General features: G+C 41.0%; 1 protein-coding gene across 1 annotated transcript in view; it reads left to right on the forward strand.

Moving 5' to 3' along the window:
- Positions 1 to 1,135: 1,135 nt before the first annotated feature.
- BUB1 (BUB1 mitotic checkpoint serine/threonine kinase) overlaps positions 1,136 to 13,104 on the forward strand; it is a 640,511-nt gene continuing 628,542 nt past the window's right edge. The window contains exon 1 of the mRNA XM_069234708.1: positions 1,136 to 1,371. Within this exon, the coding sequence (XP_069090809.1) occupies positions 1,349 to 1,371 (23 nt within the window). The 5' untranslated portion in view covers positions 1,136 to 1,348. The remainder of the gene's footprint in view (positions 1,372 to 13,104) is intronic.

The raw sequence follows: 13,104 nt of genomic DNA on the forward strand, positions 1-13,104 counted from the left end.
CATTCACATTGGAGTCCATGACTTCTAACCATTTAGATGGTTGTTCAAGAATACCAAGTATGTCAGAGAGACCCGCTTGTAATGTATCATTACCTCTTAAATTCAAAGATTATTATTTGCATTGATTTAGTTCATAGTGGTTTACATTTTGATATGTTGCTAATTTAAATGTGCTCATTTATAGTTCTGTGTTATTATTATTATTATTTTCAGTGTAAAGGGAAGGTGTTGTGTACTTCTTTTATATTTATAACTGTCATTCACTACACACGATGACAAGAATGTGTGTATTTTTAAAATGATTCTCATGTTTTGCTTGGTTTGTCCTAGGTGTTCTGTGGAATGGTTTTCTGTTTCCTCAGAACACCAAGGATGTGACATAAGCGGTGGAGTGATTTGGTGCTCTTTTCTTATTGCTTAATAAACACTATTCAACCTTATGCCAGCGGTTGAGAAGCTCATTAATCATTAATACCACCTATTGGACATGTATCCTATGTCAATTCTTGAACATATAACTACACTCCATTACACACAATCCCATTCCACTCAATTCCACTACACCCAATACATCATCATTCCAATGCACCCCATTCCATATAATTCCACTACACATAACTCCACTCAACACCACACAATTCCATAATAGCCAATTCCACTACAACCCACATAATTCCACTCCACACCAAGTGCATCCACTCCACAACACATAGCTAAAAGACATTAACATTGATAACCCCTATAGCTCTCGGATTAACGAGACCTATTGGTTTTGCTAATGCTTGTTTTGGTAAAGGAGATTCTGATTGGCCCAGAATCACAACTTGTTCAGCCAACGCTGTCTCGAATCTGGCTCCCCAGTTCCAAAGCCGGCAGCTCTGGCTATCACACCACATTAACCACTACCATTTGTAAAGACAACATGCGCGAAATGGCGAACCTCAATTTAAAATTAAGCCTCTTATTTTATTTTTTATCTGTGGGCCTTTTCGGTATTTGTCATTCAAAGATGGCTGGTCCGCCCTTATCGATCTACCCGTGTAATATTAAAGTTGTCCTTTTTTTATTTCGAAGCACACTAACGAGATCTGTTTTTTTTTTTTTCCCCTAGAGTCATCGCTCTGCGCCGTGACGTAAGACTGCTGCGATTGGCTGCTAAGGATGCCATCTCTGCAACCAATTCCGCTTCTGGAATTTAAACACTAATACTTTGCGCGGTAATTTTAAGAGTTGTTGCAGATTCGGTCCCACGCAATATTTCCAGTAGGCGAGCCGATAAAGTTGTTAGTGGAGGGGACTTGTTGCCATAGAAAGAAGGCCAGTCAGTTGCTGGTTTACCGGAAAAACAATGGACATCGAGAGCTGCGTGCAGTGAGTGTTTGACCGTGGGGCGGGTGGGTGCTAAGTCAAATGAACAGGCTCTCTCATAGGTCGAGATCACACCTGTAGGAGATAAGATGAGACTTTGAGTCACTGTTATTAATACGTCGCCGTAAACAATCATTTTTAATTACGTTAGGTTCTGTATTTCCCCATGAGTGACATTTTCTACTGTTTCATTAGCTATTTTCGAAACTCAGTTAAGTCTAACGCTGGGCCAAAAGGAGTGCTTAGCTTTCGTATGTAGCATGATGGAGGTGGAAACCTAGTCCGTGCAATTCCGATACCGAGTAAGATGCAGGAATAGTTTAGTCTAAGGTAACCACCTGGCACGAAGGCACAATCTGGACAGTGACAGTAAAAATTCAGGACAATAAGCTATTTTTACAGACACATCTGAGGAGGCTGCATGATTTTAAAATAGACAGCTGACAGAATTACAAGTCAAAATAGGTTTACGTTCTTTAGTTGTATTACACATTGGAGTACTGAGCAAATATTCACATATAGTTGAACGTATTATTCATCAATAAAAAAAACTAGCAAACATATACACCCCAAGCAGAATTTGACGGTTGACCATGAACGATAGTGCCAGAACTGGCACTGGGTTATACAACTTAGAGTTCACAGGTTGTTACACTACTGGAGAGTGTGAAACTGGGAGAGAAACGATAGTGATAAAGGATGCAAGAAGGATACACACACAGATGGAGAGAAAGAATGTTGGAACAATGAGATTGAACAGTGAGAGAAACAGAAATCAAGTGAGGGTCGTTCAGCTGAGAGAAAGAAAGTAAACATTATTAAAGAGGGAAAAGAATGAGATGGTGCACAAAAAGGAGTGAAAAGGGTACAGAAATATGACTGTTAAGAAGAAACAAGCCTTCTCTCCATTGTGCCAGTTACTTAAAAAAAAAATTACATGTGCGCAATGAGGTAATCGGCAAGTCTAAACGCTACAGGGGAACCTGTCCTATGTTGCGTGAAGTACTTATGGCTTACCTTTCGATGTCTTTTATTATCAGTCTTATTTGCTTGCTTGCTTATTTATCGGCTTTCCTTGACCCAGCTTGTCCACCTTGTCTCTGTCCCTTCCTTGGAGCATAGCTTGCTTACCATTGCTCTCATTAGCTAGCTTCTATTTATCCACTGATCACTTTTAGGGAACCTTCGTTTTTCTTTTGAGTTAAGCGCTCCATGAGTGCATGTGTTTTCAGCTCCCTCTTTCTCACCTCTGTGTGCTTGCCCCAAATTCACACCCATGTGATGCACTTCTTTCTACTGTACTTCTCACCCACCCTCCTCTCACTCAGTGTTGTTCTGTGCCTCTCCACCCTTGTTTGTGATGCTGTCACTTTTGGGTACTTTTTGCTCTCTTAAATGCTTCTCCCCCCTTCGTTCTGTGTTCTTCTCTACCCCATTGCCCCTCGCTGTGTTTTTCACTCCTTGTGTGCTTCTTCCTTGGTTCCAAGAGTTGCTCACTCCTGTGTTTGATGTTTCCACTTCCTCACTCCCATTCTCTTCTCTGTTTCCCCAACCACCTGCAATCCTTTTATAAGTACCCCACCCCAAAAAAATGTCCCACATTTGCTGATTTGTACCTTTTCTAAAGCATTACTTGGTTAGTAACAGGTAATTAATTTGGGAGAGCATTGTGATAAATAAAGTATTTTATAACCTGTAGGCCAGTAGCATTGGATAGTACGGAACACTCCCTTTTCCACTGCTTCTCACCTTCTGGCCTACTGACATGCAGCTGCAGGATCATGAATCTCACTTTCTTTGATCACCCTCAAATCCTTATGTCCTCCCTCTGTTCATAGGTCTTAAAGCTCCTTTTAATTCATGGGGATCCCCCAATGTCCACTGACCTACAGACCCCAGAAGGTGATGTTCATCCTTAGGACTGAATCCTAATCACTTTGAAGGACCTACAATAGTGATGTTGTTGCTCATCATCAGTTGGCCCTAAACATACCCACTTACCCTCAGGAGCCTAACTTCATGGTCACTTGAATGTCCACAACAGGCCTCGAAAAATGTACTCGACCACTCGCTATGGCGAGTCATTTTTTTCTTAGGTTGAGCTATTTTTAGGTCCTCCTCCCCCTTCTGGTGAGTTTACATTAAACAGGTGTTCTGTTCAGTCAGAAGGTAAAGGAGCATTAGCGACCCCTTTAAATCTTATGTTGTCACTTTTGCTCTGTGTTGAGAGACAGAGGTCAAAAGTCAGTTTTTGTTGCAATTAATTTCCCTTCTCACTGCAGAGTTCCAGGATTTTGTAAGGTGAACTTCTCTGACCTCCTATAAAAAGTTATTTCTATGTGGTTTATTAGGAAAAACCTTACACCAAAAAGTCTTTAATTTCACAGTAAGTTAGCTGTACAAACATTTCAAAATATATTTCAGTAGTTGTGAAAGCCCATTTTTTTTCTACTTCAATGTGATTGAAAAAAAATAATTTTAAAGGACGAAAACTAATCATAACTTTACTTAGTGATGTGCTTAAAGTAAGAATGTTTTCTGAAACCCAATTTTCACATATTATTGCTAAATACTCTATATAGTTTTATCAGTAAAGCTGCAAGTTAGTGGGAAGGCTTTTGGACATTTCTTGGGAATTTACTGTCTGTAAATGACAGCATTCTACCACAACATACTTTAGTATTTATTAAAAGTGAGTGTTTAAATATAAACTGTGAAACACTCCTGCATTGATGGCAATGCTACTAATAAACTAAGAGGCAAGCCATGGATAATTTGTCCCCTATGTCGGCTAGATTCTTATAGATTGAGCAAGCATTTTGACTATTTAATCAAACAAAAGAGCTTTTTTTTGTCCTACAAAAATGCTGAGCTCACATATTTGAAGGTGCATTCGTATGTGAGAATGGAAAAAAATGTGACTGTAAACTAATTGCCTACGATCACACAATTTGAGACCCGTTTACGGGTCAAGTACATTACAGTTGGTTTGATATAGATTATTCAAGTTATTAGACCTGCAGGTCTAGTAACATTTTTATAATTTTTCCAGGCCTGCACAAACTCCACGTTGACACCGTTTTCTCAAAGCGCTACATAGTCTTTAGGTTTACCTTTATTCACTTCCCAGGTATTGGCTGAAATGTCACTTCACTGTGTGAAAATACCTTCTGCGCATCCTCCAGTAAAGCAGTGTTGTGTGGCTGCTGGCTTTTTGTCCTGTCTTAATGGGTTTTGAGATCTGCTAGGTTCTGTCATCAGCCCCTTATATCTGGCTGCCTGTAGTTGGAAGCTTTCCAAGGCTTCTTTTCAAGTCAGTGGAGTTACTGAGAGGGACCAAGAGCAAGACTGGTCATCTTCTCATTTAGAGGTCTGCAACAAACTACACTACACAAAAGCCTACTAATTACAGACAGATATACTAAAAAGGTTACCCAGGACAGATGAATTGCATTATGTTATTGAGCAAAGAAGCAAAAACCCTGAATGATTTAAGTGCCTGTTGAAGGAGTTTCTGAGCACATTTTAGGTCACAGTTTGGACCCCTGCAGGGCTGACTCATCCTGTCAAGCCTTAAAATTGTTACCACTGAAGAGAGTACTGCCACATTAGTATGTGGAGGAATTAATGATTATCATTGCTTAGGAGCTGCATGCCAGGTGTGACACCTCTAGGTATTCACAAAAGTAAAACTACATTAAACCACATGTTGCAGAATGTAATGATCCACTGGCATATCACAAAATACCAGGGCCACACCCCTGCAGGATGTGGCGAGAGCCCCTAACCCTCCCATATCCCACAGATATTAAGACCTTGGGCTGTACAGGGGCCCTCTGAAGGTAGGTGCCTTCCCCACCACCCAGAGGAACTGAATGGCCCTGCATTACACCACTGTAGCGCTTTTAGTTGACAAAACGTTGACAGAATGTAATCAGCATGGCATGGAGAAACCTAGCAGCTATGAAAGAGAGTGAAACCCTGTGTGCCTTCTCGTCATCCCTGCTGCTATACTTCCATCATCCTCACCAATCAGTGTCTCTTGACAGCTCTCTATGGTAAGATTGTTTTCAGTTAGCAAGATTAGTTGCCTCAAGAATGAGGCTGATAAGTTTGGTCTTGCTAGCTTAAAGAAGCACTTCTAGCACACAATGCCGTCAACCCTGATAGGTGTGACTTTGCGGGGGAACAAAAAAAAAAAAGTAACAATACACTGCCTTGCTTTACCTTCTGTCAGATAGGCATTACATGGGTGGTGCATAGGTGTTCCTGTGCATCCACCCACATATTTTGATTTAAGCCCATATTTACAAAGACTTGTAAAGAAGGATTAATGCCATAATGGTGTGCCTATCTTAAACTGGTGTAATGAGGAGAAAAATCTTTATTTTTCCTAGTTACTTCGTCTTTGCAGGTCTGCTGCATTTTGCAGAATATAAACAAAGAGAAAATTGCTTCATAGGATTGTTTTCACTTCCTGCTCAAAAAGCGTTCTTGACCACGATGTTTGGGCACTAGACAGATGCACGTGTGTTAGTGCTAGGAGAGAGCACAACTGCACCATATCTTCAAAAATATGTAGTTGTGCTGCTCTTACCGTTTCATGCAATGCCGGAACTCCACTCGCTCTGCTGTGTTGCATGAAATATTAGAAAATAAGCTCCTCAATGATTTGGCAGAGGTGTCCAGAAATACATTTTGTCTTGGACCTTGTACAGCATTCTGTAGCCTTTTGACTGGGGTCACGCTATAGAAACAAGGGTAATGCTATAGAAATAACACATACAGACAGAAAATTACTGTTTAACATAAAGCTATTTTTCAAATAATGAATGAAAAATACATCCAAGGCTCCAGCACGAGACATTTGTCTGGCATGTTACATTGGAGCACTAAAAGATTTTGGGATTAGTGCACGCTTGTCAAGTAATGTTAGGCATTCCTAATTGTCCTTTTCTTTCTCCATTAACTTGAAGTGTTGAAATAAAAATTGTACAGAAACATGGATTACAATAAAAGGAAATGCCTTCTTTCATAGGCTTTGCCCCTGCCAGGGCCAGGTTTAGTGCTGGTTGCATCCTGTGCGACAATCTTTGTTGTCACTGCCCCCCAAAGACCTCATTCTCCCAGGATTCCCTCAGTACCACCATTCAACAGTGCCCCTTATCTCTCCATAGACCCTCTCTCATGTGTATTTAATTTCTTTTATAGTGCTACTCATCCCAGTGCAAGGTGTTGAGCACTTTACATCACACACATATTATCAAAGACCATGTCTCATATAAATGTGTAAATGCACGTATAAGAAATGTTACTTAAAACAATGAGGGCTGCAAGGTTTAGTAATTACATGCCATTCATACTGGTAGGAATTAAATGCAGGGCAACTGGAATTATGCCGTAGAGGAGCACCAATATATGCATCAGGCTTGACTAAATTATACGTCAAAAGCAAATTATGCAGCATAATGCTGCACACCTTTTGATAGTATTAGTTCTTTCTTTTTACATTTTAATACATGATATTACTGTCTGGGAATACATTTTTTTTTTCTTCTTGTTAATAACCTTTGTAAAGGGCCTCCCACTGCGTGGGAACAAAACTCAGCACTTTTAGTAACTTATGATCCATTTGAGCTAGATTTTTTTTTTTGCTAAAATCTGCAGATAATGCAACATCTATACAAAAAAGGTTGAGTCCCACTTTGAGAGTTATTGATTTTATTGTTATGCCGACAAAATAGTCCCTCTGTGGGGGATAATTCATGATTAGAAAGATTCACAATTAAGTTGTCTGAATTTAAAGTTGAACCGTTTTGCTATATTACAATTCAAGATCTGTCTGATATTTCTGTTCTGTGTAACCTCTCTAATACCACCGAACCAGAATCTACTCTACACTCCATAGCTCAAGAACTTAATCTTAATACTAATCAATACTTCTCTTCTGATCTCCGTCCACAATCTACATTCACTCCCATGCTTCCAGTAGGTAATTCCATTGATCTGTTTTCCAGGGCAGTCCTTCATGATCTTGATCATGAATTCAAACGATATTGGTTATTACTAAATGCTTGGACCTTGGACCGTACATCGTGTTTTCCTAACCGAAACTGACTGTATAAAAAGGGACTATTTTGTCGGCGTAACAATAAAATCAATAACTCTCAAAGTGGGACTCAACCTTTTTTGTATACTGTTTTGACTTAGAGGACGTGGGCCCCTGTCCTCTGGCTAAGTCCCCTACTCCATAACAACAGGCATCTACACAGGATACTAGTGGTTCTAGGGCCCTTCCGTCTTTGGAGCTGCTGTTTTCAACGTCATGTTCCACTACCATATCCTGTAATAAGCCTTAAATCTTTGGAAAAGAATGTCCTCTCATATCAATAGACGCGAACAACGTGATCACAAACTACAACAAGTCTTCAACACTACAGGGGTGGGCACCTCCCACCTCTCTTCCCCCAATTTATTGTCGGCCAGAAGCACATTTCTGGCTTTGGAAAAATCACTGAAGAAGGAAACATCCAAGTGGTGGGAAATAGCTTCACTGAAAAAATACCTAGAAAATGATCGTATACCACGTGGCCTCCGTATCCTGATCTTTCCACCCATGGACACCACATCTCAGGAACACCTACAGAAATGGGAAACCAATCTGAAAATGGCTTCAATTAACATGATTAACCAATTAATTGAAATCTCCGAGGAAGAGTATGACAAACATCGCAAGGAAGTTGATAATCTAACCCAACGCATCGAAGAAGCCAATTGGGGAGAAATTACCACTAAAAATTATGCTATTCTTAACAGTGTCATAGACCGATATGAAGAAGATATAATACAACGAAAGAATCGAAAATTCAGAAGAGATCTATTTGATTACCAACATGGGAGAGTATATACCTTTAGCAGAAAATACGACAACATCAAGGATTCAAATCTTTCTCTAGACATACTAACCAATCATGAAACTCCTCCCTCATCAGAGGTTGAATCATTAGACGATTCTGCAAGCTGTACCCTGACTAGACCATGTGTTAATTTTTTAGAAGAGGCAAGACGCCATCGCCTGGGTACTCTAAAAGACACAAGAGTCAAACCACCCGATATTACTCCAGTTACACCAAATACCTCAGGCATACAAACCAGAGCTCGAAGCAAAACGGTTCAACTTTAAATTCAGACAACTTAATTGTGAATCTTTCTAATCATGAATTATCCCCCACAGATCAATCAATCCTTAATCACGGTCTGTCCTTTTGTCCTACCAACACCTGGGACATCACTCAAACTAAAATTGACCTCTTTAAATTTACTCGACACTTGAAACTCAAGTCCTTCTTTGCTTCCATACCCACACCCCTTACCTCATCCCCTTCCACAGAGTATTCACAGGATATTACAATTCAAGATCTGTCTGATATTTCTGTTCTGTGTAACCTCTCTAATACCACTGAACCAGAATCTACTCTACACTCCATAGCTCAAGAACTTAATCTTAATACTAATCAATACTTCTCTTCTGATCTCCGTCCACAATCTACATTCACTCCCATGCTTCCAGTAGGTAATTCCATTGATCTGTTTTCCAGGGCAGTCCTTCATGATCTTGATCATGAATTCAAACGATATTGGTTATTACTAAATGCTTGGACCTTGGACCGTACATCGTGTTTTCCTAACCGAAACTGACTGTATAAAAAGGGACTATTTTGTCGGCATAACAATAAAATCAATAACTCTCAAAGTGGGACTCAACCTTTTTTGTATACTGTTTTGACTTAGAGGACGTGGGCCCCTGTCCTCTGGCTAAGTCCCCTACTCCATAACAACAGGCATCTACACAGGATACTAGTGGTTCTAGGGCCCTTCCGTCTTTGGAGCTAATGCAACATCTGTTGCATAATGTGGCAAATGCGGCATAACAATAATTATGCTAAAAAAAGTAGCGGCCACAGAAGTGCATAATTCCAGTGGTCCTGACTGTTAAGAATGCTTAGTCTGGAGAAATACAAACTTCGGGTTTAAAGCTTAACATAGTAGTTGGGGGTTGTCCTTACTAATAAATATGCAAGATTATCCTAAGGAACCCACTGTACTATCTATATAAAAACACTTATTCGACGTCCTCTTTAAAAGTTGTGCTTTGCAAGAGGCACATTAACCCTCTGCTCTACTTTATTATGGGTCAGAACTGGGATTAGGCAAAATTCTGATATCTCTGTAAGAGATATATTAATCATCCGAGCTAAATTGACATTTTTATGACGGCTTGAAAATTGCAGGCAGGCAAGGATCTCCGAAATCTTTGCGTTTAGCCCTGTCGGATATTTCAAAATGCAGCGCACCCCTAACCTCCCCTTAAGCATGGCTCCTGTTTCAGGGGCACAGGCCCCTCGACAAGAGCAGAATGACATGCCCTAGGCTGATGCAGGAGCAGACGTACCACACACTGTAATTGCAGCATGACCCATTGTTATTCTGTATGTGATAATCTGCCACAGACAGAATGACAGTGGGCCGGGTGACTGTCTTTACGAGGTCTGGTAGGGTCTGCTGGAGCCTCTTCGGTTCAAAAAGTGCAAACTGGACCCCAACAATGAGTGTATTGAAACTCTTTAGGCTTCTTGCAGGGGGGTGGCACAGGTTGCTGCCATCCCCAGAATTACAGGCAAAGGGTGTCCGTAAAAGCAATTATGACGGACAACGGATTCAACACCAAAATAATGGAATGTCCATGAAATATACGGGCGATTGGTAACCCTAGTTTAGCCTATTACTTAGCAGAGTTGATGTTATATACGGCGGCTGGTTTTTGTTGTTATTATTGCCCTTCCCTTGTCGTGATACATGTTGGGGCCTAAGCGTAACAATCCTTGGATTAAGGTAGAACTGTCATGCTTCCCTTAAGGGCTCTAATCTATGTATCGCATTAACATCCATATGTTCTCAACCACATGTCACTCTATATACATGTACTCTTATAGTTACTTTGTATATTGGAGGCATGTATGTATATGATATTCTAAAGTGTGAACAGAGCCAAAAGGTAGCGGAGAGCTGTACATGGTCAAAGACCAGCACAAAGTCAACGAGTAATAGACCGGGCCACTGGAATTATGTGTTGAAGGAGCACCAAATTATGCAGGAGAGTTGACTAAACTATGTGGCAAGGAAAGGCAGATTATGCACCATAATGCAGCACATTCTTTGATGGTATTACTTCATTATTTTATAATTTTTACACATGGTAATACTGGGGACAGATTTCACCTCAGTACCAGTTAAACAACCAAATACATAAAGAAACAACTGAAAGATGACTAGATGGCTTTTGAAAGTCTTTCAACACACATGGACACATAACACCACGTTTATAGTAACTTAAGTTCCGTTTGATCTAGAAACATATATTTAAAAAAAAAAAAAATCTTCAGTCTATTCAGTATCTGATGGATTATGTGGCAAATCCTTAATTATGCAAAAAAAGCCGCAGAATCGCATAGTTCAAGTGGCCCCGGTAATAGGTCTGAGCATTCAAATGCTGGAGCAGCATGACGTCATGATGCTGATTTTCACTTAACTCAGTCATGCAAATGGCTGTGTACATGCCAGAAATAAATACACACTTTACTAGTAAAACTTCTTGGAGGAGTCTTCTTAAGCTGGTTAACAGTTGCCTATCTACAAAGGGACACAATACTCTCATGGTGAGTTTCGCGCAGTCTGTTTGTCTAAAGAGCTGGACTCAGCTGCTAGTAGAATGAAACCGAATTGGAGCCAGCTGTCAGGTTATTTATGAATACATACATGGATTTTTGTGATTCTCACCGCCAAAACTGGAATGACCTGCCAACACACCTGTGCACCACACACACCCTCATCGAATTCAGGAGAAAACTCAAGACAAGGCTCTTTGAGGAATAGCCAACCAGCTTGCAGCCTCTACTCCCTGAACCTGGATACTCCTCTGGGTGATAAGTCGAGCTCTATAAATCTTTTTGGATTTGAATTTTGGACCAGTACTGTGTTTACATTTTGAATAAATGCCAAATGACCTGCTTCAGGTGGGCGACTCACGATTTTTCTGAAGCCACTGATAGTTTAATTTTAGATGTCTCCTACCTGAAATTGCCTCTGCGTCAGAAGTATATGGAAGACATACACCCCCACTCCCTTGTTTTTGTTACCTAAATCTTCCCACTTTAATGGTCTAAACTTTTGGCATGTATGCATTTATAGTTATGGTAGCATGTCTGGCTTTTGCACTTGGCCCTTTCTGCAGGGTCATCAACAGACGTTTTGTCTTTTCCCTCCTCTGTTTGCTTATTTTGTTTGTGTTGACATTAGGACTCAGCACACTCTATCACTGCTAACCAGTGCTGATGTGCAGTACTCTAAACCTGGTGATATTGGCTTATCCACAATTGGCATAATAAATTTACTTGTAAGTCCACAGTAAAGTGCACTGTATGTGCCTACACCCTGTAAATTAAATGCTACTAGAGGGCCTGCAGCACTGATAGTGGGTGGCTCAACAGCAGCGTGTAAACCTGTCTCAGGCCTGCCACTGCAGAGCTTGTGTGCAGGTTTAAACTACCATTTCGACGTGGCAAGTTAACCCACTTGCCAGTCCCAAACCTTCCTTTTTATTGCATAATGTCACTCCTAAGGTAGGCCCTAGACAGCCCCAAGGGCAGGGTGCAGTGTATTTAAAAAGTTGGATATTTCTTTTTTAATTCTTACTTGTCCTGGTGTTAAAAAAACTATTAAACTTGTTTTTCACTACTGCAAGGCCTATCTCTTCCATCGGTTAGCATTGGGATTACCTTGAAACAGGCCTTAAGTGTAATTTCCTATTGAGAAAAGATAGAAATGTGGAGTTGGGTGTCTCTAGACACAACATTTAAAAACACAACTTAAGATGAAGTTAGATTTTAAGTCTGAAAATGCCACTTTGAGAAAGTTGGCATTTTCATTGTTTTTAACCATCATTCTGTGCCTCTGCCTGTCTCTGAATACATGTCTGGGATGGGTGGCAGCTGGGCGTTGTGCATTCCTTCTAGACAGCAAAACACAAAGGGAGGTGGGGGATTACATTTACTTTCTGATAGCCAATCACCAGGTTGATGGGCCTTCATGTACTAGATGGGAGGGAGCAGCTGACACTTGCACCTGAATAGGGCTGTGCCTGTCCGCACACAAAGAGCTGCATAACCTCAGTACAGTGTCTGGAGCCAGGGAAGGAAGGGCAGGGACCACGTGCACTTCAAAAGGCCTCTCTGAAGTCTTCCCCCACTTCAAAGGCACGACTAGGTATAAATACTGGGACCCCAAAACTCCCACCAAATCAGTAAACTTCTGGATCTGTGGACATTCTGCCAGGACTGCTGTGCTGCCAGGAGGGACTGCTAATCTGCTGAACTGCTTTGGTGTGTTGGCCTGCTGCTTCTTCCCTGGGAGTGAGAAGGACTGGGCTTAACTCTCTACATCCTCACAAGAACCAAGTGATTCAAAGGGCTTGCTGGCTTGCCGCCTGCTCTTAAGTCTCGGGCCATCAAAGACTTCCCCCAACTCTGCTGTAGCTGCTGAACTCTGCCAGCAGTGAGTCCTGTCCAGCTAAGGGTGCTAATCCAAATCCTGGGCCTTGAAAGGGAACTCTGCAACTGATTTTCTGCAAAAACCTTTGCATCAGCGCTGTTGCGCTGATTGGGACTGCCGCATCCTTCC

The sequence above is a fragment of the Pleurodeles waltl genome, chromosome 5, assembly GCF_031143425.1.
Source record: "Pleurodeles waltl isolate 20211129_DDA chromosome 5, aPleWal1.hap1.20221129, whole genome shotgun sequence".
Classification (NCBI taxonomy): domain Eukaryota; kingdom Metazoa; phylum Chordata; class Amphibia; order Caudata; family Salamandridae; genus Pleurodeles; species Pleurodeles waltl.